The sequence below is a fragment of the Panthera pardus genome, unplaced genomic scaffold (genome assembly GCF_024362965.1).
Source record: "Panthera pardus isolate Hobbes unplaced genomic scaffold, ASM2436296v1 HiC_scaffold_21, whole genome shotgun sequence".
NCBI lineage: Eukaryota > Metazoa > Chordata > Mammalia > Carnivora > Felidae > Panthera > Panthera pardus.
The window spans coordinates 26947111-26972620 of NW_026526777.1; the positions used below are offsets into that span (position 1 = coordinate 26947111).

Below are 25510 nucleotides of genomic sequence, written 5' to 3' on the forward strand. Positions count from 1 at the left end.
TCGGGGCTGAAGGGAGAAGATGAAACAAATGACAAGCAGAAAAAGAACAGGGGACAAGAAGAAAAAGTACAGCTAGGGAAGGAAAGAAAGTGGCTGTGCTCTGAAAGTAAAGAAACTTCTTACTGCGGCAATGGTATGAGCCCCCAGTCTTCTAGCCTGCAACCCACACAACTGCCTTTCAGTACACCTTCCCCACTTAGGCGGACCTTACTTGTGTCTCCCAGTCAGGAGGGAGGATCACCTGAGGACAAGTTGGTTAGAACCCACACAGGAAACCCAGGCTAGGAACTTACAGCTATGAAAAAGCAGTAACATTAAAAGTGAACCAGAGACGCCTGGGTGGATGGCTCAGTTGGTTGAGTGTCTGACTCTTGATTTGGGCTTAGGTCATGATCCCAGCGTTGGGGGACAGAGCCCTGTGTCTGGCTCTGCACTGAGCGTGGAGCCTGCTTAAGATTCTCTCTTCCTCTCCCCTCTCTCTGCTTGTACACTCTCTAAAATTAAAAGAATAAATTAAAAAAAAACAGTGAACCAAAATAGAGAGAAGCGACGAAGATGACCAAATAATATACTCACACATTTTTTAAAAGGTTCAAATTAGAGGGGCGCCTGGGTGGCTCAGTCGGTTAAGCGGCCGACTTCAGCTCAGGTCACGATCTCGCGGTCCATGAGTTCGAGCCCCGCATCGGGCTCTGGGCTGATGGCTCAGAGCCTGGAGCCTGCTTCCGATTCTGTGTCTCCCTCTCTCTCTGCCCCTCCCCCGTTCATGCTCTGTCTCTCTCTGTCTCAAAAATAAATAAATGTTAAAAAAAAAAAAAAAAAAATTTAAAAGGTTCAAATTAGAAACTCCAGAGCAGCCTGAAATCAGGCTGTAAAGGACGGAGAAATCAGAGAACCAAAAAAGGGTGTTGGAAAACAAAAACCCAAGTGCAAAAATAAATCCAACAGAAGGAACTAATAAAAAAAAAACCTACCAACCTGGTCAAAAATCAGCCATCTAGAACAGGTTTAACAAACTATAGTTGCTGGGCCCAATGTGGCCATGATCTCAATTTTATAAATACAACTTTATTAGAACATAGCTGCACGGACGCATTTACATATTGTACAAGGCTGCTTTCACACCACAACGGCAGGGTGGAGTAGTTGCAATGGAGACCACAAACCTTTGCAAAGCCTAAAATATTTACTATGTTCCTGACCTAGAAAATAAAGCCAAGCAAAGACCATAGAAGGTGAGGCAAAACCCCAAAACCCAAAGGAATGGAGAATATGAAGACAAGATTAAAAGACATGAGAGGCCTATGTCCAAAAGTTCCAACCTCTGTCTAGTAAGAATTCCACAAAGAGAAAACTAAAAAGAAGGGTGGGAAAGGCATACTCAAAGAAACTGGAAGAATGTTTTCTAGAACTAAAAAAAGGTAAGTCCTTAGATTTGAAGGGCCCACCTGAATACTGGTCTGAATGAACAAAAAGTTCCACGTTTAGAGCCACCGTACTAAAGTCACAGCATAGTAGGGAAGGGTAAAGAAAATCCCAACTAAAAGTTTCTGAAGAACAAATTCAGGTTCTTTACGAGGGTAATAATGTTTGACATCAGACTCCCTTTTTATGATGCTGGCAAAATCTTAACACACAAACCAGATGAAGACAGTATGAAAAAAGAGCACAGGCCAACACGATTCATAAACAGATATAAAAACTAAAAAGCATCAAAGTGAGGAGCGCCTGGCTGACTCAATCAGTAGAGTGTGCAACTCCTGCTCTCTGGGTTGAGAGTTTGAGCCCGACTTTGGGTACAGAGAGTACTTAAAAAACAAAACAAAACAAAAACAACCAAACATCAAACTGAATCTAGCAATGTATAAAAAAGCTGAAGGGCTAGAGTACATATTCATTTTACTATTCATTAAACTGTATACATGTATATGCTAAGTAGTTAGACTTTCAAATTTAAAAGGTTTAAAAATTATGGGTGGCTCAGCTAGTGAAGCATGTGTCTCTTGATCTCAGGGTTGTGGGTTTGAGTCCCATGTTGGGTGTAGAGATTACTTAAAAATTAAAATCTCAATATAAGGAAGAAAATTAAAATACTTAAAACCTCAACACCCAAATAAAACAAATGTTAATATTTTGGTGTATTTTTTGCAGTGTTCTTTGTAGGCATATACTTTTATCTTTACAAAACTGGAGTCATCTCATATATATGGATGCTACTCCCGAGAATAAGTTTCTAGAATAAGAAAATAAATTTCATCACTCCCATAAAATAAGGTTCCTACCCTACATCAAAAAGTCAAAAGCACTATGTGTTCTTTTGTAACCTTTCTTCATTCAATATAATGTGAGAAATTTTCCACATCATTATTGTTAAAGCATGACTTATGACAATAATTACGTTAGTACATAACTAACTACCTTAATTGAACTGGATTTCTTTTTGTTGGCTATTTAGGTGGTTTCCAGTTTCCTACTACTAATGCTATGGTGAACTAATGATTTTGCCATCTTTTAAGAAGAGGATTCATACCAGTGAGTAATTAATTACTTAGATTTGTTACGGCAAGGAAAAAAAAAAACAACAGAAGCTGGTTTTAGAGTTCACTTACCTGCTGCCTCCTCACTGTTTGGACCAGCTGACATGCCTAATCGCTCCTTCAGAGACTTGGAAACGTGAACTGTAAAGAAAAGAGAAAAAAAAAAAGTTGAACCCAGACTTTTTTCTTCATTATTATTATTACTATTATTTTTTAATTTAGAGAGAGAGCATGTGCACGTGAGTGGGCAAGAGGGAGAGAGAATCTTAAGCAGGCTCCATTCTCCATGCAGAGCCTGACACAGGGCTTGATCCCATGATGTTGGGATCATTACCAGAGCTGAAATCAAGAGTTGGACACTTGACTGAGCCACCCAGGCGCCCCAGAACTTTTCCCCCCAAAGTTTACAAATTGGGCTTATGCTTCTCTTTTAATGCAAATTCTTAAAAAACAAACAAACAAAAAACCCTCTTAAGATCTTAAAATTTTTCTTTTCCACAAAACAGACCTATGTGAATCATGAATTCCCTAGAGTATTCCAGAAAGCTTAAAAATTTTTTTTTCTTAGATCTGAAAAGCAAAAACTACTGAATTCAGGGAAATAATTTTGTTATTGTACAGCCTTCTAAAGTCTTAGTGGCATCAAAAGGCTCCCATCCCTCAAATCTATTTTAGTTATTTAAAAAAAAGTTTTTTTTAATGTTTATTTATTTCTGACGGGAGGGGGAGGGGGAGAGAGGGAGAGAGGGAGAGAGAGAGAGAGAGAGAGAGAGAGAGAGAGAGAGAGAGGGCATGAGTGGGGGAGGGGCAGAGAGAGAGGGAGACACAGAATCCGAAGCAGGCTCCAGGCTCTGAGCTGTCAGCACAGAGCCCGGTGGGGGTCTCGAACTCATGGATAGTGAGATTATGACCTGAGCTGAAGTTGGATGCTCAAATGACTGAGCCACCCAGGTGCCCCTCAAATCTATTTTAAGATAGGCTTCTTAGTTATGAAAATTTTCAATATGATCAATAGGCCAGGAGAAAAAGGGTATAGCTGCATAGAAAAAGAATAACTTCTACTCGCTCTGAGAATGCAAGGAAGACTCTAAAAAAGAACAGCTACCCATCAAAGCCTCTTGGAGGGTGCCTCAGTTGGTTAAGCGTCCAACTTTGGCTCAGCTCATGGTCTTGCGGTTCGTTGAGTCCAAGCCCCGCATCAGGCTCTGTGCTGTCATTGCAGAGCCCACTACAGATTTCCTGTCCCTTTTTCTCTCTGCCCCTCCCTGCTCATGCTCTCTCTCTCTCAAAAATAAACATTAAAAAAAGAGAGAGAAGTTAAAACTAAACACAATAAAAAAAAGATTTTTTTCTTTAGTAATTAACACCAATGTTTCATTGCTAAGTCATAAAAGGAAAAAAAAATTCCAACCTTGATTTCTTTCCATAAACAGAACTTCAACTAGGTAATCACTCTAACTCCCAAACATCCTCAAGTTAGTCCATCTCTCTCCATACCAACTTCCAGGACCACTACATCTATGCCACTAACTCCTCTCCTCCAGATTATTTTAACATCCTGCTAACTAATATTCTGGACAGCATTCTTGTCTCCTTCTAATCTTACTCCGTATTTTAGGCAGGGTGATGGTTCTAAAATGCGTATCTGAGCTTTTGATTCTCCTTCATAACCTTCCCATGGATTGCTACTAAGCCCAAAGGCTCTACAATGGCTTAAAGAGCTTTATATGGGGGTGTGTGGGAGGCAGGAGTCGGACACATAACCGATTGAGGCACCCAGGTGCCCAACACCGTGTGCTTTTTCTGTCACAGAATTTATCACAATATATAGAAATATTCCCATCTGCCATTATACTATAAACTTCTGAGGACTGTGATGGTATTTATTTTATCCAGTGGCATCTACCTAGAATCTAGCAGAGTAAACACTCAAATGTTTGTTGTTGAATACAGACACAAGATAATCTGATTTACCTGAACAACCACCACAAAAAATACAAACCATCCTTGATAACATTACAAGAGAGAAGCGTCATGATTACACACACATGCACACACACGCACGCACGCACACACGCACACGTGTATTAGAATGAAGGTACCTTTCTTTGGTGCTTTGTCAGTGTTTGTTTCTGTAGCTTCAACTTTCTTCCCTAACCTCTGTGCAAGGCTACGCTTTAATGGAGGATCGCTGTCACCACCTACAAACAGACAGAACTTAGTTTAAGAGTTTAAATCCATCTTCAACAAGGTAAAGAACTATAAGCAAACAGACAAAACAGAATAATTGTTAAGTTTTCTGCGTTTATATGGTGTGTTCATTCACTAGCTTCCTTAGAATTCAGTGTTAGAGAATACAAAGGTAGCAGAAAGAAAAAATAAGGAACAAAAAATTAGAACACACAAATCAACACCTACCAAATAATAGACTAAAACTACAAATGGCCCTGAATGATAAGCCCTGATTAAGGCCAAAATTCAGAATTAGGAATATGTGGGAAAAAAACAAAAACAAAAACACGTACAAACAAAAATCTTATTTGGCCAACTGCTGAATTCTAGGCCTATCTGGGGTTAAATGCACCTGTGATGATTAGGTGACAAGCAAAGCAATCATTACATTTTCCTGTGACATGAAGACTCTGAAGACTAAATAGCCCTCTCTTCTAGATAAGAAATCTAAGGTTATGGAAGATTCTGTAGGTTACTGAAGTCGCCAGTTAGTGATGGAGCCAAGACCTGAACCAGGTTTCCCGCCCCCTGGTTTGCTGTCTTGTACTGCTCTACACAAGGTGTCTACGTGTCACCAGCTGAAAGTTGTTTTTCAGGTTGCCCGACTGAAGGTATCATCTTTGCAGGGTCCCATTAGAAACTGGAGAGACGAGACACAAGGTAGGATTTTTCTCTCCATTCTCATTTGTAATTTAAATGTGAAACCATAAAATCACAAAGTTTACATGTACGCTGACATTTAAATAAAAAGTCGTATTTTTTAGCTAAAAAACCCAAGTTCCAATCTGTCCATAGAAACAAAGAGATATCTTCTTTACTGTTTTTTCAACACAGTACCTTCTAAAAAGCTGGTTATAGTCTAAATTGTAACACTACAGATTTCTGTAATCAATAAAAGGTATTAACGCATACGTGAAAAACATCAAGAAATTCTGTAAGTTCTTGCAGCCAAGAATTCAGAAGGACCAGCAAATCAGTATCGACAGGACATTCATGCAAAGGGAGATCTGGAGGACATATCATGTTAATGCACAAACAGAAAACCACAAAGGATCTGCCCCAAATTTATCTCACCTACTGAAAATTTTCGTTTTCCCAGTCTCTCGGTTAGACTCAATCTTACCAAGGGTTCTTCTCCTGAAATGGCAAAAACAGGATTTCTCTACCATTAGTCAATTTTTCTGTATTCAGTAACTAATAATGGGTTACAACGTATGCTCTGATAAGTCCACCCAGGAAGTCTCTTGAAAGTCAGGTCTCAGTATTAAGACTATATCTCACCGGAATTAAAAAATAAATTAATTATTTAAAAAAAAAAAAGACTATATCTCATTGGGAAAAAAAGATTTAACCTGTTAAATTTTTTTTTTTTTTAAACGTTTTATTTATTTTTGAGACAGGGAGAGACAGAGCATGAACAGGGAAGGGTCAGAGAGAGGGAGACACAGAATCTGAAACAGGCTCCAGGCTCTGAGCTGTCAGCACAGAGCCCGACGCGGGGCTCGAACTCACAGAGTGGGAGATCATGACCTGAGCCGAAGTCGGCCGCTTAACCGACTGAGCCACCCAGGCGCCCCTATTAAATAATTTTTTAAAAAGTTTATTTATTTGAGAGTGAGAGCAGGGGAAGGGCAGAGAGAGAGGGAGAGAGAGAGGATCCCAAGCAGACTGTGCTGTCAACATAGCGCCTGACGAGGGGCTCGAACTCATGAATCATGGGATCATGACCTCTAAGTCAAAACAAAGAGTCGGGTGCTTAGCTGACTGAGCCATCCAGGTGCCCTATTAAATAATAATTTAAATAGCCAAATGCGCAGCCCAAAGGGAATTAATAACACAGTCCTAATTCTAACAGTAGCCAAGCATATGAACACAGGCTGTGTTCTGACCAACTGATTATAAAACCCAAGCTCTTCTTTTTGCTTGTGCACCTCGATACGCTCAATGAAACCACAGTCTACTCCATTGCTAACCGTTGTCCAGAACTTTGATTACCAGCAAGAAGTGAGCTCTCTTTCTTCTAATTCTTTGTTGTTTCAACAGCACATTTAAATGTATCTACGCTACACTTACTTAGGTCATTATTTCTTACCACATTTAAAACTATTAAGAGAAAAGACTTCCATTTTTCTACAGCTTAAAGACTTTATTATAGTTCTTTACTCACAATGGGCAGTCAATAAATTTGTTGAATGGATACAGATAAATGGTAAATGTAAAAATGAAACATACATAAATGTGAGAGCTGCTTGAATAAGAATTTTAACCTTTTATAAGTAAGAGTCAAAGGCACTGATTTTTCTTCTCATCCTTATATGTGACCAACATACTAAAGTCTTCCTGCAAATCCATCGAAGGTACACTACACCCTAGGACTTAGCTCTTTCAGTTATACGGTAGTAGTAGCCTGACAACTCTCAACCCAGACCGACCTATATCTCACCTTGTTTGCTGGAAAGAGTTACTGTCCTCACTACTGTCCGGACATTCTCTTTTTCAGGACCAGGAATGGGCTGAGGTTCGAGTAAAAGACTGGAAACTCCGGAAGAACCTTCTGAATAAAGCAAGTCAGAGAGCAGCAAATAATTTAGGAAAAAATAAAGCCATTACAAGCCAAGAAATTTTGTTTTTGTGACCAGTTAAGTTCAACACAGACCACTGGAGGACTATGGGCCAGTCTTGTATAGGCAAACCCAGTTGCCTTTGGTGAATTAGGGTGGGGCAAGAGAGGGGAGAGAATCCCTATTTCTTCTCTGCCTTGGTCACAATGTAAAAATAAAATATAAAATTGTTTCCAGCGACTCAGGCACTGAATCTACTTTTATTTACCAAGAAGGCTAGCTCCTAAAGTTAACCTCAGAAGCACGCCAGCCACCAAGTGTGTCAACTCAACCTTTTAAAATCTGTCTTTTAATCATCTGCAAAACACAACTCCAAGAACAAGCCTTAGCAACGGAGTACTTAGAACCAACCATTTGATCCTCTCTAAATACTACTTTTCACACTGGATCTGTAGTTTTTAGGGTTGGAAATATAGGCCAACCAGGCTGAGGCAAGCTCTAGAAGACAACAGCTCCTGAGAAGAATTCAAACAACTCAAAATAAAGTTTTTCCTCGCCTTAGTGTGATTTATATGCCATTCTTTGGAGTTGTCTTTCTCAAGACAGAGCAGTTCTTCCCAGTACACTGTTGTCCACGTCTAGCTCTGAGTTAAAAAAGCCGCCCTGATTTCAAGAAGTCTGTGCTTAACTTCAAACAGACCACATGTGCTCATTCTGGCTGCTGCCAAGTGTCCTCATCAGAAGGTTCTTGTTATTCTCCTGTAGTAAAATCCGACCACCCGTGTCAAAACTGATGACTTACCACCTTGCTTCTTGGATTTTTCCTTCATTTTCTTTGACTTAATTTCCTCAAGGGTTTTTATTCCAAAATTCAAACATTCACCTGAGAAACCCAAACAGAAACCACATGAGGAAAGAACACCTCACGCCCTCTGTGTTTTATTTGAGCACAGCAAGCAGGCAAATGTTTTCTGGACAAATAAGAGAAAGTATGTGTAAATCCGCTTGTGCGTACAGTGGGGGTGGAGGAGAGAGAGGTGGCGGTGATCGTGATCCATTCCCAAGTTATTTAAAAGAGTTCGGGCATATTCAACAGCGCTGCAAGACTCAGCGCTGCAAGAGCAGGCACCAGCAACAAGACGGCCTCTTCTTACCTTGCTTCAAACTGACCCCAGGTTTGCGGGCAGAAGCTGCTCGTAATCCATTGTGAACTTCGGGAGTTGGTTGCAGGATGGGCGTTTTGCTTTCATCGCCTTCCTCCGAAAACTGATCTATGTATCAACATGTAAGGCAAATGTACAATTAACAACAGGCTCTAATTCTGACTTCTAACTCACTAAATGACCCCCAGTCACTTATTTGCCTTAAAGGAAGAGCTGAAAACTCACCATCATCATCTTCATCATCATCTGCAGCATTGATTACAACTGGTGGATGGGTGGGGCTGGGAACATTTTCCGAACTTTCTACTTTCATGACACTTCGAAGCTGGGGGGAGGGATTAGACTGGACAGACAGTTTGTTCTGTTGAACTGTGAGCTGGTTAGCCTTCACTTCCTCTTCTGGTGACTCAGGCACACTGGGGAGCACAGCTAGATACACAACATCAGTCAGAAGTTAAAAATAGAAGATAAAGTCCCACTTCATCAAAAAATCTCCAACCGCATAGAAGTTTGGTGCACTTTCCTTATGAGCACTTATGTCCTTTTATACCCGATTTCCCCATTTTCACACTTAAGTTGCACACTCCCAGGGAGGGAAAACAGGGCTTTTAGCTAGTAACTCCTCACTGTACATAAACACACTCAAAGTAGGTGTTCAAAACACAGATTAATCTGGAGGCTAGACGTATAAAACTGGTTGCAAATTCTAGACATTTAATACTGAAATTTGAGGCTTTTTGCTCAGCAAATAAGAGACAGTAGATATAACACTTCTGAACCAAACCAGAGAGGAGCAAAGCCACTTTTTTCTCTTAAACGGGGGCCAAAATGTGTAGCCACCAAATTTTAATCACCTAAGCAGGGTTGGCAAACCCTTTCTGTAAACAGTTGGACAGTAAGTATTTCAGGCTTTGCAGACGGCTGTGTCTCAACTATTCAACTCTGCAGCAGGAGCATAAAATCTGGCCATAGAAAATATGTGAATGAATGGGCATGGCTTCCTTCCAAAAGAAGGTTATTTTATAAAACAGGTGGGGGGCCAGTTCTGTCGAACCCTGGCCTGGAGAATCAAGTTTCTTTTGGAAAACTCATTGGGTCTGATAAGAAAATGGGAAATGAAGCTATCGTAATCTAAACTGTCATGCCGAGAAACATTTGTGAGGCAGCATGGCTTTTGGCGACAAAAGCTTATGATACTTACTGGTTTATGAGCAGGGCTATCTAGGTATAAGTCATTTAACCTTAAAGAAGAGTTCAGCTCCCTCATCTATAAGGTGGAAATAAAACTGTTCTCTTGCAGGACTAAAAGGCCACGTATGTAAAATACTCTATATACTGCACACAGCAGGTGTTCATTAAATAGTAACTATTCTTTTAAAACTAAAAACACAACTCACTTTTGCTTGGAGGTAGGAAAAGGCCATCAACGTAACGTCCTCTGTTGTGATGGAAAGCGCAGTTCAGCTTCTGACATCCCATTGGCTGATTTTCCCAGTAACACGGAATCTCACTACGTTTTTTCTAGAGGAAAAAACACAGTGTTTTCAAATAAAAAATGTTGTGACCTGTGTTACTTTGGTCATTTGTTTTCTGAATAATAAAGTTCATCACAGGCTTCAAAACTCTGAGGTATGTGAGCTGACTGTGAGCATGAGGGTTGCTGAAAGTGACGCTCTTCATGCTTGATGGGGAGAGGAAGTGGGTAGGGAAGTAGTTCCTTTGCTGTTGTCTCATCCTAGAACCTCTAAATGCCTACACTTAACTTACAGATGCAGGATAATATATTAGTTAAGATTATGGAATCAAAGACACTATTATGCTACATACTGGCCATGTGATGGTGGACAGGTAATTTAATGCCTCTAAGTCTTAGTATCCTCAGCTGTAAAATGGCAAGAAGAGTAGCTATTTAAGTTTCGTGTAAGGATTAAATGAAATAATGTATACGAAACACTTAGCACATAGAAAGGACTCACTAAACTGCAGTTATTATTTGAAGCTGCGAGTTCATAGCTTTGAGATCGATTTTCCCTTTTGTGACTTCTCCAAGGAAGGCACATGTAACACACTAAGGATCGGTATTTTCCTTCGCAAGCTACCGCACCCTTTTGAAGGGGAATGAGAAAAGAAATACCCTCACATCAAGAATAAACTGCTGGGTCACAGGATATATGCTCGGCAGAAATACATACGTTACTGCTAATGCATACACTAGATGTGTACATGTACACGTGTGTACGTGTGTTCAAAACAATACTGTTTGTTAATAGCTCCAAAATGGAAAACCAAATGTACACAAACACCAGAATGGATAAATACACTGTAGTTTTTTCATACAAGAGCACTCTACCCAGTACACAGAAGGAATAAACCAGTGCTACACTTAACATGACAGTGCAAAAGGAAAGAAGCCAGACACAAGAAGAGTACACACTGTGTGGTCGCACTGATGTAGAGATCAAAACAGGTAAAATTTCTCCGTGGTAGATCAGTCAGGTTAGTGAGAAGTTTCGAGGGCACAGTTGGCGACAGTCAAGAGATAAAGGGGGAACACAGAACTGCATCTGTTGGATTATGCTGGATCACTCATCATAATAAGCAACCTACGGTTTAAAACTGTAGGAAGAGTGGGGCTCCTGGATGGCTCAGCTGGGTCAGCATCTGACTCTTGATTTCGGCTCAGGTCATGATCTCACGGTTGTGAGGTGGAGCCTTGCATCGGGCTCTGTGCTGGGCAGGGAGGCTACTTAAGACTCTTTCTCTCTCTCCCTCCACCCCTCTCCCCCTCGAGCATGCACACAGGTGCGCTCACTCTCTCTCAAAAATAAATTTAAAAAAATTCTAGGAAAGAATAGCAGCATTGCTTCAGAAAGCTAAAAATATGGGAGAGAGAAACAAAAACAATTACCATTATAAAAAGATCCTTAAATGTAGCAAAAAGGGCAAAGATAAAAATCGACGATTTTGAGAAATTATTTGATAATACACTGTGTCAGTGGGAATGTGGAAGAATCATACAGCCCTGTGTACTGATAATGGAAATGAAAATTAGCTCAACATCTCTCAAAGGCAGTTCGGTTAGAAAAAAAAAAGTACTTACAAAACTTATGTCCTGAGTTTACTGCCACATGTATAATTACCTATTTTTGTTTTATTTATTTATTTATTGATTTATTTATTTATTTATTTATTTATTATTTTTACATTTATTTTTTGAGAGGGAGAGACGGAGCTCAAGGGCAGGGAGGGGCGGAGAGCGAATGACACACAGAATCTGAAGCGGGCTCCAAGCTCTGAGCTGTCAGCACAGAGCCCCATGCAGGGCTCAAACTCACGAACCATGAGATCATGACCTGAGGCGAAGTTGGACACCCAACTGACTGAGCCACCCAGACGCCCCTATAATTATCTATTTTTAAACAGTACAGCAAAGGGGCGCCTGGGTGGCTCAGTCGGTTAAGCGTCCGACTTCCAGCTCAGGTCACGATCTCACGGTCCGTGAGTTCGAGCCCCGCGTCGGGCTCTGGGCTGATGGCTCAGAGCCTGGAGCCTGCTTCCGATTCTGTGTCTCCCTCTCTCTTTCTGCCCCTCCCCCATTCATGCTCTGTGACTGTCTCAAAAATAAATAAAAACATTAAAAAAAATTAAAAGAAATAAACAGTACAGCAAAAACCTTTACCTTTCAAAGAAATGGACAGAATTTATTAGTCTCCTGGCACACGCAAAAGGGAAGCATAATAGTACTGTTCTCTTTTAGACAGCAGTAACAATTACTCAATTACTCCTTCCTTAAGGCAGAACCTCATGCTCCTGGGTCTGTCTTTGCTTAAGTTTTTACTTCTTTCCTGGAAGCAGTTTTCAAATTACTGGATGACTTCTGTAATGATATCCTCTATACACATGACACATGTATATAGTCACATGACATTTACTTGCTCTGTTTAACACACTTACTGGATTTTGTTTCTTTTTTAAAAAATGTTTATTTATGGGGCGCCTGGGTGGCTCAGTCGGTTAAATGTCTGACTTTGGCTCAGGTCATGATCTCGCAGTTCATGAGTTCAAGCCCCGCGGCGGGCTCCCTGCTGACAGCTCAGAGCCTGGAGCCTGTTTCCGATGCTGTGTCTCTCTCTCTCTCTCTGTCCCTCCCCTGCTCGTGCTCTGTCCTTCTCTGTCTCTTAAAAAATAAAATAACACGTTAAAAAAAAATTTTTTTTTTTAAAGTTTATTTATCTTTGAGAGAGAGAGAGAGAGAACACACAAGCGGGAGAGGGATAGAGAGAAAGGGAGACACAGAATGTGAAGAAGGCTCCAGGCTCTGAGCTGTCAGCACAGAGCCCAATGTGGGGATCGAACACATGAATCTTGAGATCAAGAACGGAGCTGAAACCAAGAGTTGGATGTTTAACCAACTAAGCCACCCAAGCAGCCCATTGGATTTTGTTTCTAAATGAAAAGTAATACACAATGAAAACCACTTGGAAAATGGTAATAAATGCTTGCTATGCTATTACCCAAAAAGAAATACAGAATTCTCTCTCCAAATATATATCTATACCTGTATCTATAACTAAAGGTGTGCCTGGCTGACTTAGTTGGTAGAGCAACTCTGGATTCTGGGGTCATGAGTTCAAGCCCCATGTTGGGTCTAGAGTTTATTATTTAAAAATAAAAAAGAAGAAGAAAAATTATAAATGTCTACATGTATACTTAAAAACTTAAAAGTATTCCATAAGTGTACCCACTTTTCACTTAGCAACAGATCCTCCCTAGTAACATTCTCCTACAGAATTTTTTAATATTTAAAAGGTAATACAGCACATCGTCCAAAGACATACAGCTGATTCTCATTATTTGCAGTAGTTATAATCTATGAAGTCACTACGAATACTAAATTAGCTAATAGTGAACCAGACTGCTCCTAAGGGAAATACAGAGTTTAAGTTAGTCAGGTTCCTGCAAGTTTCTGGTCACATTTTTATCAAATAATCAATATAGCACGGTTGAACGGGTGTTTGTGGTTAAAGACACCTTTTGTAGTGTATTCATTAACACAGAACTCAAGGCCAAGGGCACTATACCTCACAACTGAATGAAGCTTATCTAATACAGGTATTTTCTACATAAGGCACTTGAAGAACTTTGTTGCACTTAGTAACACTACACAGCACTTCAGCACCACACTTGGGAACCATTTTAATCAGCAATATCACCAAGAAAAAGGACAAAAATGCAAAACACGTGGCTTTAAACAGACCACAAAAAGGACACTTGCTAATGGTATGAGAACTAAAACAAGCCAGCAGAGTGTCACCTTGTTCCATCTCAGCTGGGAGTGTGTAGGTCACGTGACTCAAGTTTTTCAATGCTTTGCACATGTCTGCAGATGGCCCATGAAACACCACAAGTATTGATTTGGGGGTTACAAATAAATTTTAGCAAGGAGATGAATTTGCAAACATGGAACCCATGAATAATGAAAATCAACTGCATGTAGAGGGGGTTACAGTAAAAACGCTCCTTTCCATTCCTGTCCCCACTCCCTGACGACCCATGTTTTAAGTTTCTCTTTTATACCCCCCGAGATTTTAAAAATACATATGCAAATGAAAAACAAATATAAATTCTTCTCCCTTTTTTTTTTTTTAACCAAATGGTAGCATATTATGCACCTTATTCTACCCCCTTGCTTTTTCACTGACAATATATCCCAATCTTTCCTTATCAATAAAGTTTCCCTTTTAAAAAATTTTAACAGCTGTCCAGTACTCCACTGTATGAATGTAGCAATTTACTTTATTAACAAAATTTTTTTCATGTTTTATTTATTTTTGAGAGAGAGACAGACAGAGTGCAAATGGGGCAAAAGCAGACAGAGAGGGAGACACGGAATCCGAAGCAGGCTCAGGTTCCGAGCTGTGAGCACAGAGCCTGACGCAGGGCTCAAACCCACAAAACCATGAGACTCATGACCTGAGCCGAAGCCAGACGTTTGACCGACCAAGCCACCCAGACGCTCCTAATTGTAGCAAATTTATTTTAAATGAGGGTTAGATTATTTCACATATCTTATCATTACAAATTATGAGTAATTCTGCATCTATCTCCTTTTGCACATATGAGCACAGATGACACAAAGCTAAAAACACAAAAACAAAACAAAACAAAACCCCAGCATACAGTATTTTTGAAGATACAGCCCAAAGACTGCTATCCTTAGGTAGCCTGCTTGCTAAGTTGGCCCTTGGTTGGCATGTGGGAACTTGGCTCTTGGAATGTTCCTAGTCAGTTAATTGATCACGGTGCCTAAACTGTGCAAATAACATGTCTTAGGCTGCCATCCTTCTGGGAGTCTAGAGTTCTGGAATGTGATAGGTAGAGGGTGCTTACATGATTAGCCCCATTAAAAATCTTGGATGCTGAGTTTCTAATGGGTTTCCCTGGGCAGGAACATCCCACACGTAGTGCTGCACTTTCATTGCCAGGGAAGTGTGTGCTCTGTGTGACCTGTCATGAGAGGGAGATCATAAAAGAAAACCGCACATGGATTCCTCCAGACTCTGCCTGTGTCTTTTTTTCATTTATAATCAGTGTACCTCCCCATCACTGTAATAAATCTTAGCCATGAAATACAACTATATGCTGAGTCTCCTGACGAGTTCTAGAGTATATCTAAATGTAAATTTTTTTTTCAGGTTTATTTATTTATTTTGAGAGAGACAGAGAGAGCATGAGCAGGGGACGGGAGAGAGAGAAGCAGAGAGAATCCCAAACAGGCTCCGTGCTGTCAGCATGGATGACAAGTGGGGCTTGAACCCACAAACTGTAAGATCACGACCTGAGCCAAAACCAAGAGTCTGACGCTTAACCAACTGAGCCACCCAGGTTTCCCTCTAAATGTAGATGTTCTTAGAGACTCTGACACACCACGCCTTTTAGGGAGTTGTGCCAATTTATACTTTGCCAGTACTACATTAATTTTCAAAAGCTGCAGAGTATTTCTCTGAATTTATTTAGTGAATTCCCTGCTCTTTGGAAGATAGGCAGCACAGAATGCAGTTAAGAGGCCATAAATCTAGAACCTACCTGGAGTAGCTCTGTAACCCCAGGCATATAAAGTGCATGGTCAGTCTTCCTTCCTTCCCCACCTCCCCTCAAACAATGTAGTCCAAGGGCATTAGGTGAGGCTGAGAGATGAGAGGTAGGCATTCACGCTGGGCATGTGGCCCAGAGCAGGGTGTTGGAGCCTGACTGAATGAGGAAGGCATCACGTGACAAGGTGGAACTGGCCTAAGGTGTCAGAACCCAGAAGGAGTTGGGAGGGTGGCCAGCACAGTGATGGAGCCCAAGCAGGGTGAGCAAGGCTTCCGTGCAGAAGGGATCCCAGGGAAGGATGGGGAGTGTATATTTATGGAGGGCCAGCGTACATTGGGCAATGACCAAGCAGGGTAAGGAAGGTAGGTTCTTCCTAAGTGGGGACCTGCTACAGAGTCCGAATACACGCAGGGTGAGAAAGTAGGCATCTCACATAGGAGGGCTCTCCAACACAGATATCAGAGACCAAAGGTGTGAAAAGGGCATCCGCGGGGAGAGGAGCAGTATGTTGGGGTCCAAGCATGGTGAAGATGAGGTCCTCACGGTGGAGCAAGGAACAAGGCCTGTTACAGGGTTGTCGGAACCAACACAAGGTGAGCAAGATGTCCCTGTGGAAGAGCAGCAGCCTCATGTGTGATGTCAGAGCCTGAGAGGAAGGAGGAGGCTGTGATACGACACTGGCTTACGGAGCCAGGGGACTGATAAAATCAGCTGATGTTAAGGACAGTGGGAAGCGACTTTCTTACTTTTGGAAAAGAGAGTTACAAGTATGGAAAAGGAGAGCCTAGACTAAATAAACTCTGCAGTGCTGGTGAACTGAAGGCATCTTTGTGAACTCTTGATTCAATACACAGACATAAAAAATAAATAATGAGGTAAATGTGTCTATATGAATACACTTATATACTCCCCTGTTCTGACCACTGCAGGCCTGGAAGCAGTGAGACTCCAGGAGCTACCCAAATCTTATTTCTATATACATATAGCATTCTTCACTAATAGGATCCAGGGCTCCTTAGAGAAATGGTTGATTCCAGGGCTGGAGGAGGAAAAATACAGGATGAGCCTAATAAAAAATCTTGTTAGGCTAGAAAGCAAAAAGGTGTTCAAAGAATGATGTAAACATCAAAAGGACACAAAAGTCAGCTTGAAGGGCAAATCTGGGTCAACTTGATAAAAAAAAAAAATGATACTAATGGAGTGTAACACATTGAATAAAAGAGAAAACCTTGAGTTCACACAAATATAGGTAACTAAGTGGGAAAAAACGGGTAGTTTGGTAGGAAATGGGGCAATGACAGGGTCTCAAAGTACCTCTCCACAAAATACATATTAGGTACAAAAAGAAAAACTTTATAGTGAAGCAATCCGGTACCACCTTAATGAAGGGATCAGGGTTAATTTAACATCACCAGTAATGGGATAATTAAAGACTATAGGACTGTGTCACTAATGACACGCAATGAGAAGAACTAATACTCCCGTCGAAGATACATAACTCGAAGTTAGTAATGAGGAAATACCAGACAAACCCAAACTGCAGGACATTCTAGAAAATACCTGGCCTATACTTACCAAAATGTCAAGGCAAATGAAAAGTAAAGAAGACTGAACAACTGTTTTAGACTGAGGGAGAGTGAGAGCGAGGACAACTACATACAACACTAGATTCTGGACTTGCTCCTTCTGCGTTAATGGATGTAACTGATACAATGGCGAAACGTGAATGGGGTTTCTGGATTAAATGAAGGTAATATACCAATGTTAATTTTCTCATTTTCAAAAAACATATATCTACTTATTTTGAGAGAGAGTGAGAGAGCGCATGTGCATGTGTACGTGAGAGCAGGTGAGGGGCAGAGACAGAGAAGGAGAGAGAGAGAATCCCAAGCAGGCTCCACGCTGTCAGCACAGAGCCTGATGCGGGGCTCAGTCTCATGAACCACGAGATCATGACCTGAGCTGAAATCGAGTCAGATGCTTAACTGACTGAGCCACCCAGGTGCCCCAATTTTCTCATTTTGACCACTGTATTATGGTTATGTAGGAGAACGTCCTTCTTGTTTGTAGGAAATACTCATGAACGTATTTGGAGGTGACAGTTTACTCCCAAGTGGCTCAGAAAAACGTTTTATACTGTACTTGCAGCTTTCCTCTAAGTTTGAGATGGTTTTAAAATAAACATAGAAACAAAAATACTCCCCAGTGACACATACAAAATTTTTACACTTTCGACAGATTACCAAACTGCCTCCTAGAAAATGATACCAATACTCCAAAATATCAAATTAGGTGAGCATTATGACAGAAATTTCACTATCTCATCAAAAAAAAAAAAAAAAATGTAACCTGCGTATTACATAAAATGTCATTTCCCCCCTGTATTTTGCATTGGCCCATCACAACACCAGACTACATATTACAGTACAAACTGAAACCTTACATCAATCTCCATGTGCCGAAACCTGCACACCTGTCGAAAACAGCGCCCCTCTTGCCACAGTGTGCAAACAGTTTCATTTCCTAGTGCCGCTTCACAGTGACGGAATGGACAGCTGTCACCCTGTAAACAAAGAGAATACAGAAAAGAACTGTGGTACCAAAACAGAGCCTACATGAAATGTTCATTGTAACAGTTTCCTGGCATCTAGACAAACACAAAGGAGTAAGGAGACAGGCAAGGTAGAACACAGTGCAGGGGGAAGACAAGAACAATCTGAGGTCAACAAATTTATAATTTCCTTGACAGTATCCTTCATCTGATTTTATAACATAAGTGACATAAGCTGAGAGATGGGGTTCAAAAAGATAAGTGGGAGTATTTAAAGTGGTACACTTTAAAAATACATTTTACAGTTCTTCAAAACCGTTTCAATACATCTTGACTTGTGTAACTAGCTTTTTTGATGGAAAATCAGAAAGTTAATAGATTAGGATTTCAGTTTAAGTCTATGCTTCATTATATACTTTATACAATGGTAATATCTTAAACAGAACACTACTGCTGTGCAACCTGCGATGTGATCAGGGCTTTGCTCAAAACTGATCATTTTAAACACAGCACCAAGATGATTTTAAAAAAGGTTTTTTTTAACAACATACACAATTATAGAATTAGTCATAAAGGCGCAGAAAAGTGGATAGATCTGAATGAAGCCGCAGAAGAATCAAGCAGAAAAACAGGAAGTCTGGACACAGAAAAAGCAAAAAATGCTGCAAAAGCGTATTTAGAAGAATGGCCTGATGACTCAGCAGGAAATCTGAAGAAAAAAAGTCAAATTCAACCCACGATAGTTTCTAGAAGTATAATACAACCCACACATTCATTTAATGCAAAGTAAATAAAATCAAAGTTTGCAAGCTGGGCCAAAGCGCTCCTCATTCCGAAATCGCCCCGAACAGATTAATTATCAATAAGAGAACAGTGAGTGATGCCTATGCGCTGTAAACCTTTCCACTTTTGTAGAACGTGAAGGGCAGTGAAGAGCATACGAGAGGAGAAAAAACAAGGATGAACGATGAAGTCTCCCAGGACTGCTATTCTCTTTTTAAACAATGGTAGCAGGTAGCAGACAATGAACAGTTGAGGAAAACAAAACATAAAAACTTAGTATACCAGGTAAATCTTATCAAATTTTATTAGAGAAACTGTAGAAAGAACTGATTTAGAGATGCCAATTCTTACTTTGGTACATGTAGAATAGAAAAAAAAATAGCAGTCTTCTCCTTGATTAGGCATGCTGGGTAGATCCTCAGATTAGAAGTGGCTTCTTGAAAACAAGCCACTGCTTCCTCAAGGCGAGGACCAGCTCCAAGTCCTCTTGAAATGGGTTTAAGCTTCCAAAAGACCACTCAATCACAGAAATCGTCTTTAAAATGCAATCCTAAAATGAGGAGACAATGAATTAAAGTACTTCAGATAAATTCTGCCAACTTCTTCCTCCAAATCACCTTGACTGAGATCACGTTGTTAAAACCAAATTTTGATTGCATGAATATGTCCTTACCTGTGCAGGGCTTAGTGAGCACTGGTTAGTATTTTATTCTTATGTGAATATTATACTTTCTCATTTATAATGTAAAATTTTTGTTAAGGATAGCCATGCCCTTCTTTTGTATTCTCTATGGTGCTCATTACATGACTTCAGCATAAAATAAGCATTGCTAACTCAATAAATAATCTACATTTTATTATTTTATTTTTAATGTTTATTTATTTTGGGGGGGGGGAAACAGAGCACAAGAGAGGAGGGACAGAGAGAGAGGGAGACATAGAATCCGAAGCAGGCTCCAGGCTCTGAGCTGTCAGCACAGAGCCCGATGAGGGACTCGAACTCACAGACTGCAAGATCATGACCTAAGCCAAAGTTGGACGCTTAACCAACTGAGCCACCCGGGTGGCCCAATAATCTAATTTTAGATTATTGATGGGATTTACGTTATTTTACACAAGATATTTGCTAAATCTACGTATCTGACAAACTAGGTTTTTTTCATCTGACAAAAGTCCCAATATTTTCACAAGCATTTTTAATTCAAAAGTATACAAGTAGGTGGGAAAAGCTGTCTCACTAGAATAACTGATGAAACAATTACCCCTGAATACATCTGTAGAGCTAGCTTATGGAATTAAGATGGTTAAAGAGTTGCACACCAGGGCGCCTAGGTGGCTCAGCAGGTTAAGCATCCAACTTTTGATTTCAACTCAGGTCATGATCTCAGTTTGTGGGATCCAGCACCACATCAGGCTCCACGCTGACGGCGTGGAGCCTGCTTGGGAGTCTCTCTCTTCCCCTTCCCCACTCACACACATGGCCTCTCTCTGTCTCAAAAATAAACTTAAAAAAATTAGGCAAAATTAAAAAAAAAAAAAAAAGAAATCATGGTTGACAAAAACAGAGTTGCACACCAATTATAACAAGGTGCAAGTCGTCCCTGGGATTCCTTCCATAAAATACACAAAACTACCAACATCCCACCCTCTGCTCTTGCCATACCCTGGCCCTCACAGTGAAGTACTCAAGAAAGCTTCTACAGAAATAAAAACACACGGTCAGAGCACCTGCCAGAATTTGGAAAGGGTTTCTATAAATTCATATATACCAGAAGACCAGGTTTCAGAAACACTGATCTACAACTTGAAATGAAATCAAACTCAATCATATCTCCCACTAATAATCCTAATCCAAGAATAGCAGACCACAATAAAAACCAGCCTTGAAGTCAGCAACCTAGGTTAGGAATTAAGAGTGCCACTAAACATGTACTAAAACCTTTAAATGTGCATATGCTGTGATGCACAATTTCATTTCTAGAATTTATCCCAAGGTAAATATTCAATCAAGTTCATCATCACTTTGCTTCTAATGGAAAAAACACCCACATGTTCAAAAACTGGAGTCGTTTTAAAAAGTTATAGTACTTCCATGTGACGTGATAATATGCAGCATTATACAGATTTGAGTACTGGGAAATGGGGTGTGGCTGAAAAACCACCTACAAACGTGGAAGAAGCTTTGAAACTGGGTCATGAATAGAGACTAGAAGAGTTTGGAGGCACGCCATAGAAAAGCCTAGAAGAAACTGCTGCTGGAAATACGAATGTTAAAGGTGCTTCTGGTGAGGCTTCTGTGGAAACACTGTTAAGAAAACGGGACACAAGGGGGTGCCTGGGTGGCTCAGTCGGTTAAGTATCTGACTTCGGCTCAAGTCATGATCTTGCAATCCATGGGTTCGAGCCCCTCATCAGGCTCTGTGCTGACAGCTTGAAGCCTGGAGCCTCCTTCAGTTTCTGTGTCTCCCTCTCTCTCCCCCTCCCCCACTTGTGTTCTGTCTCTCTCACTCTCAGAAATAAACATAAAAGAAAAGAAAACGGAAGACAAGTGACTGGCAGAAAATCTTTGCAAAACATGTAACTAACTGAGGGGCGCCTGGGTGGCTCAGCTGGTTAGGCGGCCGACTTTTGCCTCAAGTCATGATCTCATTATGAGTTCGAGCCCCACACTGGGCTCTGTGTTGACAGCTCGGAGCCTGGAGTCTGCTTTGGATTCTGTGTCTCCCTCTCTCTCTCTCTGCTCCCTAGCCCCTGCTCACACTGTCTCTCTCTCTCAAAAAAAATAAACATTAAAAACAGCAACAATACATAACTCACAATGGACTGGTATCCAAAATATAAAAAGAACACTTAAAACTCACCAATAAGAAAATGAACAAACCAATTATAAACGGGCACAAAGGCGTGCCTGGGTGGCTCAGTCAGTTAAGTGTCAAAGGGGTGCCTGGGTGGCTCAGTCAGTTAAGTGTCAGACTTCTGACTTCGGCTCATGTCATGATCTCACAGCTGGTGGGATTGAGCCCCGTGTCAGGCTCTGTGCTGACAGTGCAGAGCCTGCTTGGGATCCTCTCTCCCTCTCTCTCTGCCCCTCCCCTACTCAAGTACACAGGCTCTGTCTCTCAAAAAAAATACGTATTTTTTTTAAATGGGCAAAAGATCTAGAAAGACAGTTCACCAAAGATACACAGATGGCAAATAAACACACAAAAAAATGGTCAACATCATCCATCATTAGGGAATTGCAAATTCCTTTTAGAATGGTGAAAATCCAGAACACTGACAGCACCAAATGTCGGTGAAGATGAAGCAACAGGAAGTTTGGAAGAACAGAGACCAAACTATTAACAGTAGTTACCACCAGGGTGATTGGCAGGATTACAGGTGGCTATTTATTATATTTTATTTTATGCTCATAAGAACATTAAATTTTCTAATACAATGCAACACAGACATAATAAAAAATTTAAGTCTGTCCTAACCGGCCTGCCCATCACAGATCCACTACAGAATTGGACAAGGATTGGACCCTTCATAGCACCTCACTGATCCACTAGTAGGATTCCCCTGACCCTAAACACGGGGAGTGCATTCTGTAACAGCAGGTACACCAAAAGGTAATTTAAAACACTACCTCAAATGGGATCAAGTCTCTAAGGGATATCCAAATAATTACAATGATACATATACAAAAAGAGAAAGTATTAATGAGACAAGAATAAAAACGTTTTACAAAAGAAAAAAATGTTAGAAAGGAAAATAAAAGGTTCAGGGGTCAATTTCATTCCTGAAAACATCCCAAACAAAATGGTACTTAAGAAATAATAGCAAAACAGCATGAATTGTTGCAAATTAGAGTGGTTTTTTGTTTGTTTTAGTTAGGCTCTGCAAAACTCCCTCACAGGGGCACAGAGCACGGAGACTGAACGTTGAGTAGATGGGCACTGCCTTACTAATGTTTCAACAGAACAGTTCCTTCATATATCTGTTTTACACAGTTCCTTCATATATCTGTTTTACACACTGAACTTCTGTAACTTTCACTAGGGGGAAAAAAAAAGAATATAACCGCTATTCAAGAAAACAGCCCAAAACAAAACAAAAGCCATCTCCAGAGATTAAAAAAATAAAACTTGACAGTAATCAGCACTACCCCAACTTTGCAAGGACCTAAAACCAAGATGCACACTGATAAATTTCTTAAGTTTTAAAAGAAAAAAACTTTTCATGATGCCAAGAAAAACCGGATTACTTTTCAATAGTGAAAGGAAGCCAAGAGGAGTAACTCTCCTATCCCACTCCTGAATTAATGTAGGAAAAAGAAATTCTTTTAAAATCTTCATGCTAAGGACACAGCTTGATACAAATGAATATATTGCTATGAAACAGAGGAGATGCAAAAGAAAGTGCAAAAAATAAGAAAACGCAAATTTCTAGCTTCTTCCCCCGAGATTTCAAAAGAAGAACAGGAAGCAGAATAAACATTGATGAAAAACACAACTCAATTGTACAGTATCACCGTCAGGATATCTTCCAGAATGAGGAAAGACATCAACACAAGAAAATGTATATAACATGGAAATAATTCCAGGAGATTCAATTTCTATACAATGGAAAATCTTAAAAAAAAAAAAAAAAAAAAAAAAAAGAATGGAATTGGTAGAGATAATAAAATACAGTAAAATTTCCCTACACTGAATAAACTTGAGGTTTTTTTTTTTATTTTTTGAACCTGAGTCTGTAAATTAAAAGGTGTTCATCAAATGCCAGGCAGAAAATTCCTTTAAAGACATCTCTACTGGGGCTCCCGGCTAGCTCAGTCAGTGAAGTGTGCGACTCTTGATCTCAGGGTTGTGAGTTCAAGCTCCACGCTGGGTGTACAGATTGCTTAAAAAAAACCTTAAAGATAGCTCTACTGTACCAGAGATAAGCTGAAAATGTCAAATTCCAAGGAGTGAAGATAGAATCACACAGATTTCTAGGAAAAAGCAGACTGACAACAAAGAAAATCAGACTTGACATGACATCATCTGAATCTCTAAATGACGAAAGACAAAATGCTATGCACCAGAATTTAAAAGGAAGATTATGACCTTAGATATGTCCTTTCAAAGTACATTTCAAGATCTCGGGACTTGGAAGTTTTACATCGTAAGTCTCCAAAAGTAAGGAGCCTGCTTGGATTCTCTCTCTGTCCCTCCCCTACTCGTGCTCTTTCTCTCTCAAAATAAACAAACGTTAAAAAGAAAAGAAAAAACAACAAGACTTATTGCTATTACAGAGTGAAATAGAACATTTAAATGTAGCATTCCCAAACAAGTGAATGTAAGATCCACAGAATTCAAGCAAGTCCATGGATAAATGTGACTTATGAAAAAAGTGGCATTTGAAATTTAAAAAACTTTGGCCTCCCATTTGAAAAAACAACAACAACAAAAAAACCTTCTCCTTTATACAAAAAGGTTCCAGGGTAATAAAAGCAAAGAGAGCAAAGAGGCTTTAGCTTGCTAATTAAAGCTCTATACTAATAAAGATTCTAAATTGGTAACTGTGCTCGGCAAAAAGGACAGCTGCCCTGTTTATGGGACGGAGAGGCAATGCCACATTAGTATAATCCCTAGATTACATTTTTGGTTTTTAAGTTCCTATTTAAGTTCCAATTAGTCAATGAACACTGTTTCATGTATACAAAAGTGATTGAACACTTCCATACGTCACCCAGTGCTCATCCCAAGTGCACTCCTTAATTCCCATCACCTATTTCGCCCATTCCCCCACCCATCAGTTTGTTCTCTATAGTTAAGAGTCGGTTTCTTGATTTGTCTCTCTTCCCACCTTTGCTTGTTTTGTTTCTTAAATTCCACGAGTAAAATCACGTGATATTTGTCTTTCTCTAATTTTCCCTAGCATAATACTCTCTAGCTCCATCCATTTTGTTGCAAATGGCCAAGATTTCATTCTTTCTTATGGTTGAATAATATTCCATTGTATACATTTACCACATCTTCTTTATCCATTCATCCATCAATGGACACTTGGGCTGTTTCCATAATTTGGCTATTGCAGATAATGCTGCAATGAACATTAGGGTGCATGTGTCCCTTTCAACTACTATTTTTGTGTTCTCTGGGTAAATATCTAGTAGTCTGATCGCTGGATCATAGGGTAGTTCTAGATTACATTATTAATATAAAAAATATAACCAAGCACTGGAAAATAAATGCATGGTATTTTTTAAAAAATGTTTATTTACTTTTGAAAGAGAAAGAAAGCAAGTCCGAGAGAGCAAGGGCAGGGCAGAGAGAGGAGACAGAGGATCTGAAGCAGGCTCTACACTATCAGCATAGAGCCCAGTGTGGGGCTTGAACTCACAGACCATGAGATCATGACCTGAACCGAAGTCAGACGGTTAACCAGCCGCCAGGTGCTCCTAAGTGAGTGATATTTTTTTAGTAGGCTCAGGTTGGGCCGGGAGTAGGGGTGGGGGGGAACCTTTCCTAGCATCACCATAGTTAAAAGGATATATCAAGAACTTTTACAAATTCAAAAAACATCTTTACTCACGTAAACTAGTACACCCTCTTTAGAGAA

At 40.2% G+C, this 25510-nt stretch overlaps 1 protein-coding gene across 1 annotated transcript in view; it reads right to left on the reverse strand.

The window, feature by feature from the left end:
* ZC3H11A (zinc finger CCCH-type containing 11A) overlaps window positions 1–19387 on the reverse strand; it is a 29061-nt gene extending 9674 nt beyond the window's left edge. The window contains exons 1-10 of the mRNA XM_019432441.2: window positions 19274–19387; window positions 18032–18151; window positions 9891–10014; window positions 8719–8922; window positions 8485–8601; window positions 8133–8213; window positions 7213–7323; window positions 5844–5906; window positions 4640–4738; window positions 2610–2678 (exon numbers count right to left, since the gene is read on the reverse strand). Coding sequence (XP_019287986.2) covers window positions 2610–2678; window positions 4640–4738; window positions 5844–5906; window positions 7213–7323; window positions 8133–8213; window positions 8485–8601; window positions 8719–8922; window positions 9891–10014; window positions 18032–18151; window positions 19274–19327 — 1042 coding nt within the window. The 5' untranslated portion in view covers window positions 19328–19387. The remainder of the gene's footprint in view (window positions 1–2609; window positions 2679–4639; window positions 4739–5843; window positions 5907–7212; window positions 7324–8132; window positions 8214–8484; window positions 8602–8718; window positions 8923–9890; window positions 10015–18031; window positions 18152–19273) is intronic.
* Window positions 19388–25510: the final 6123 nt, after the last annotated feature.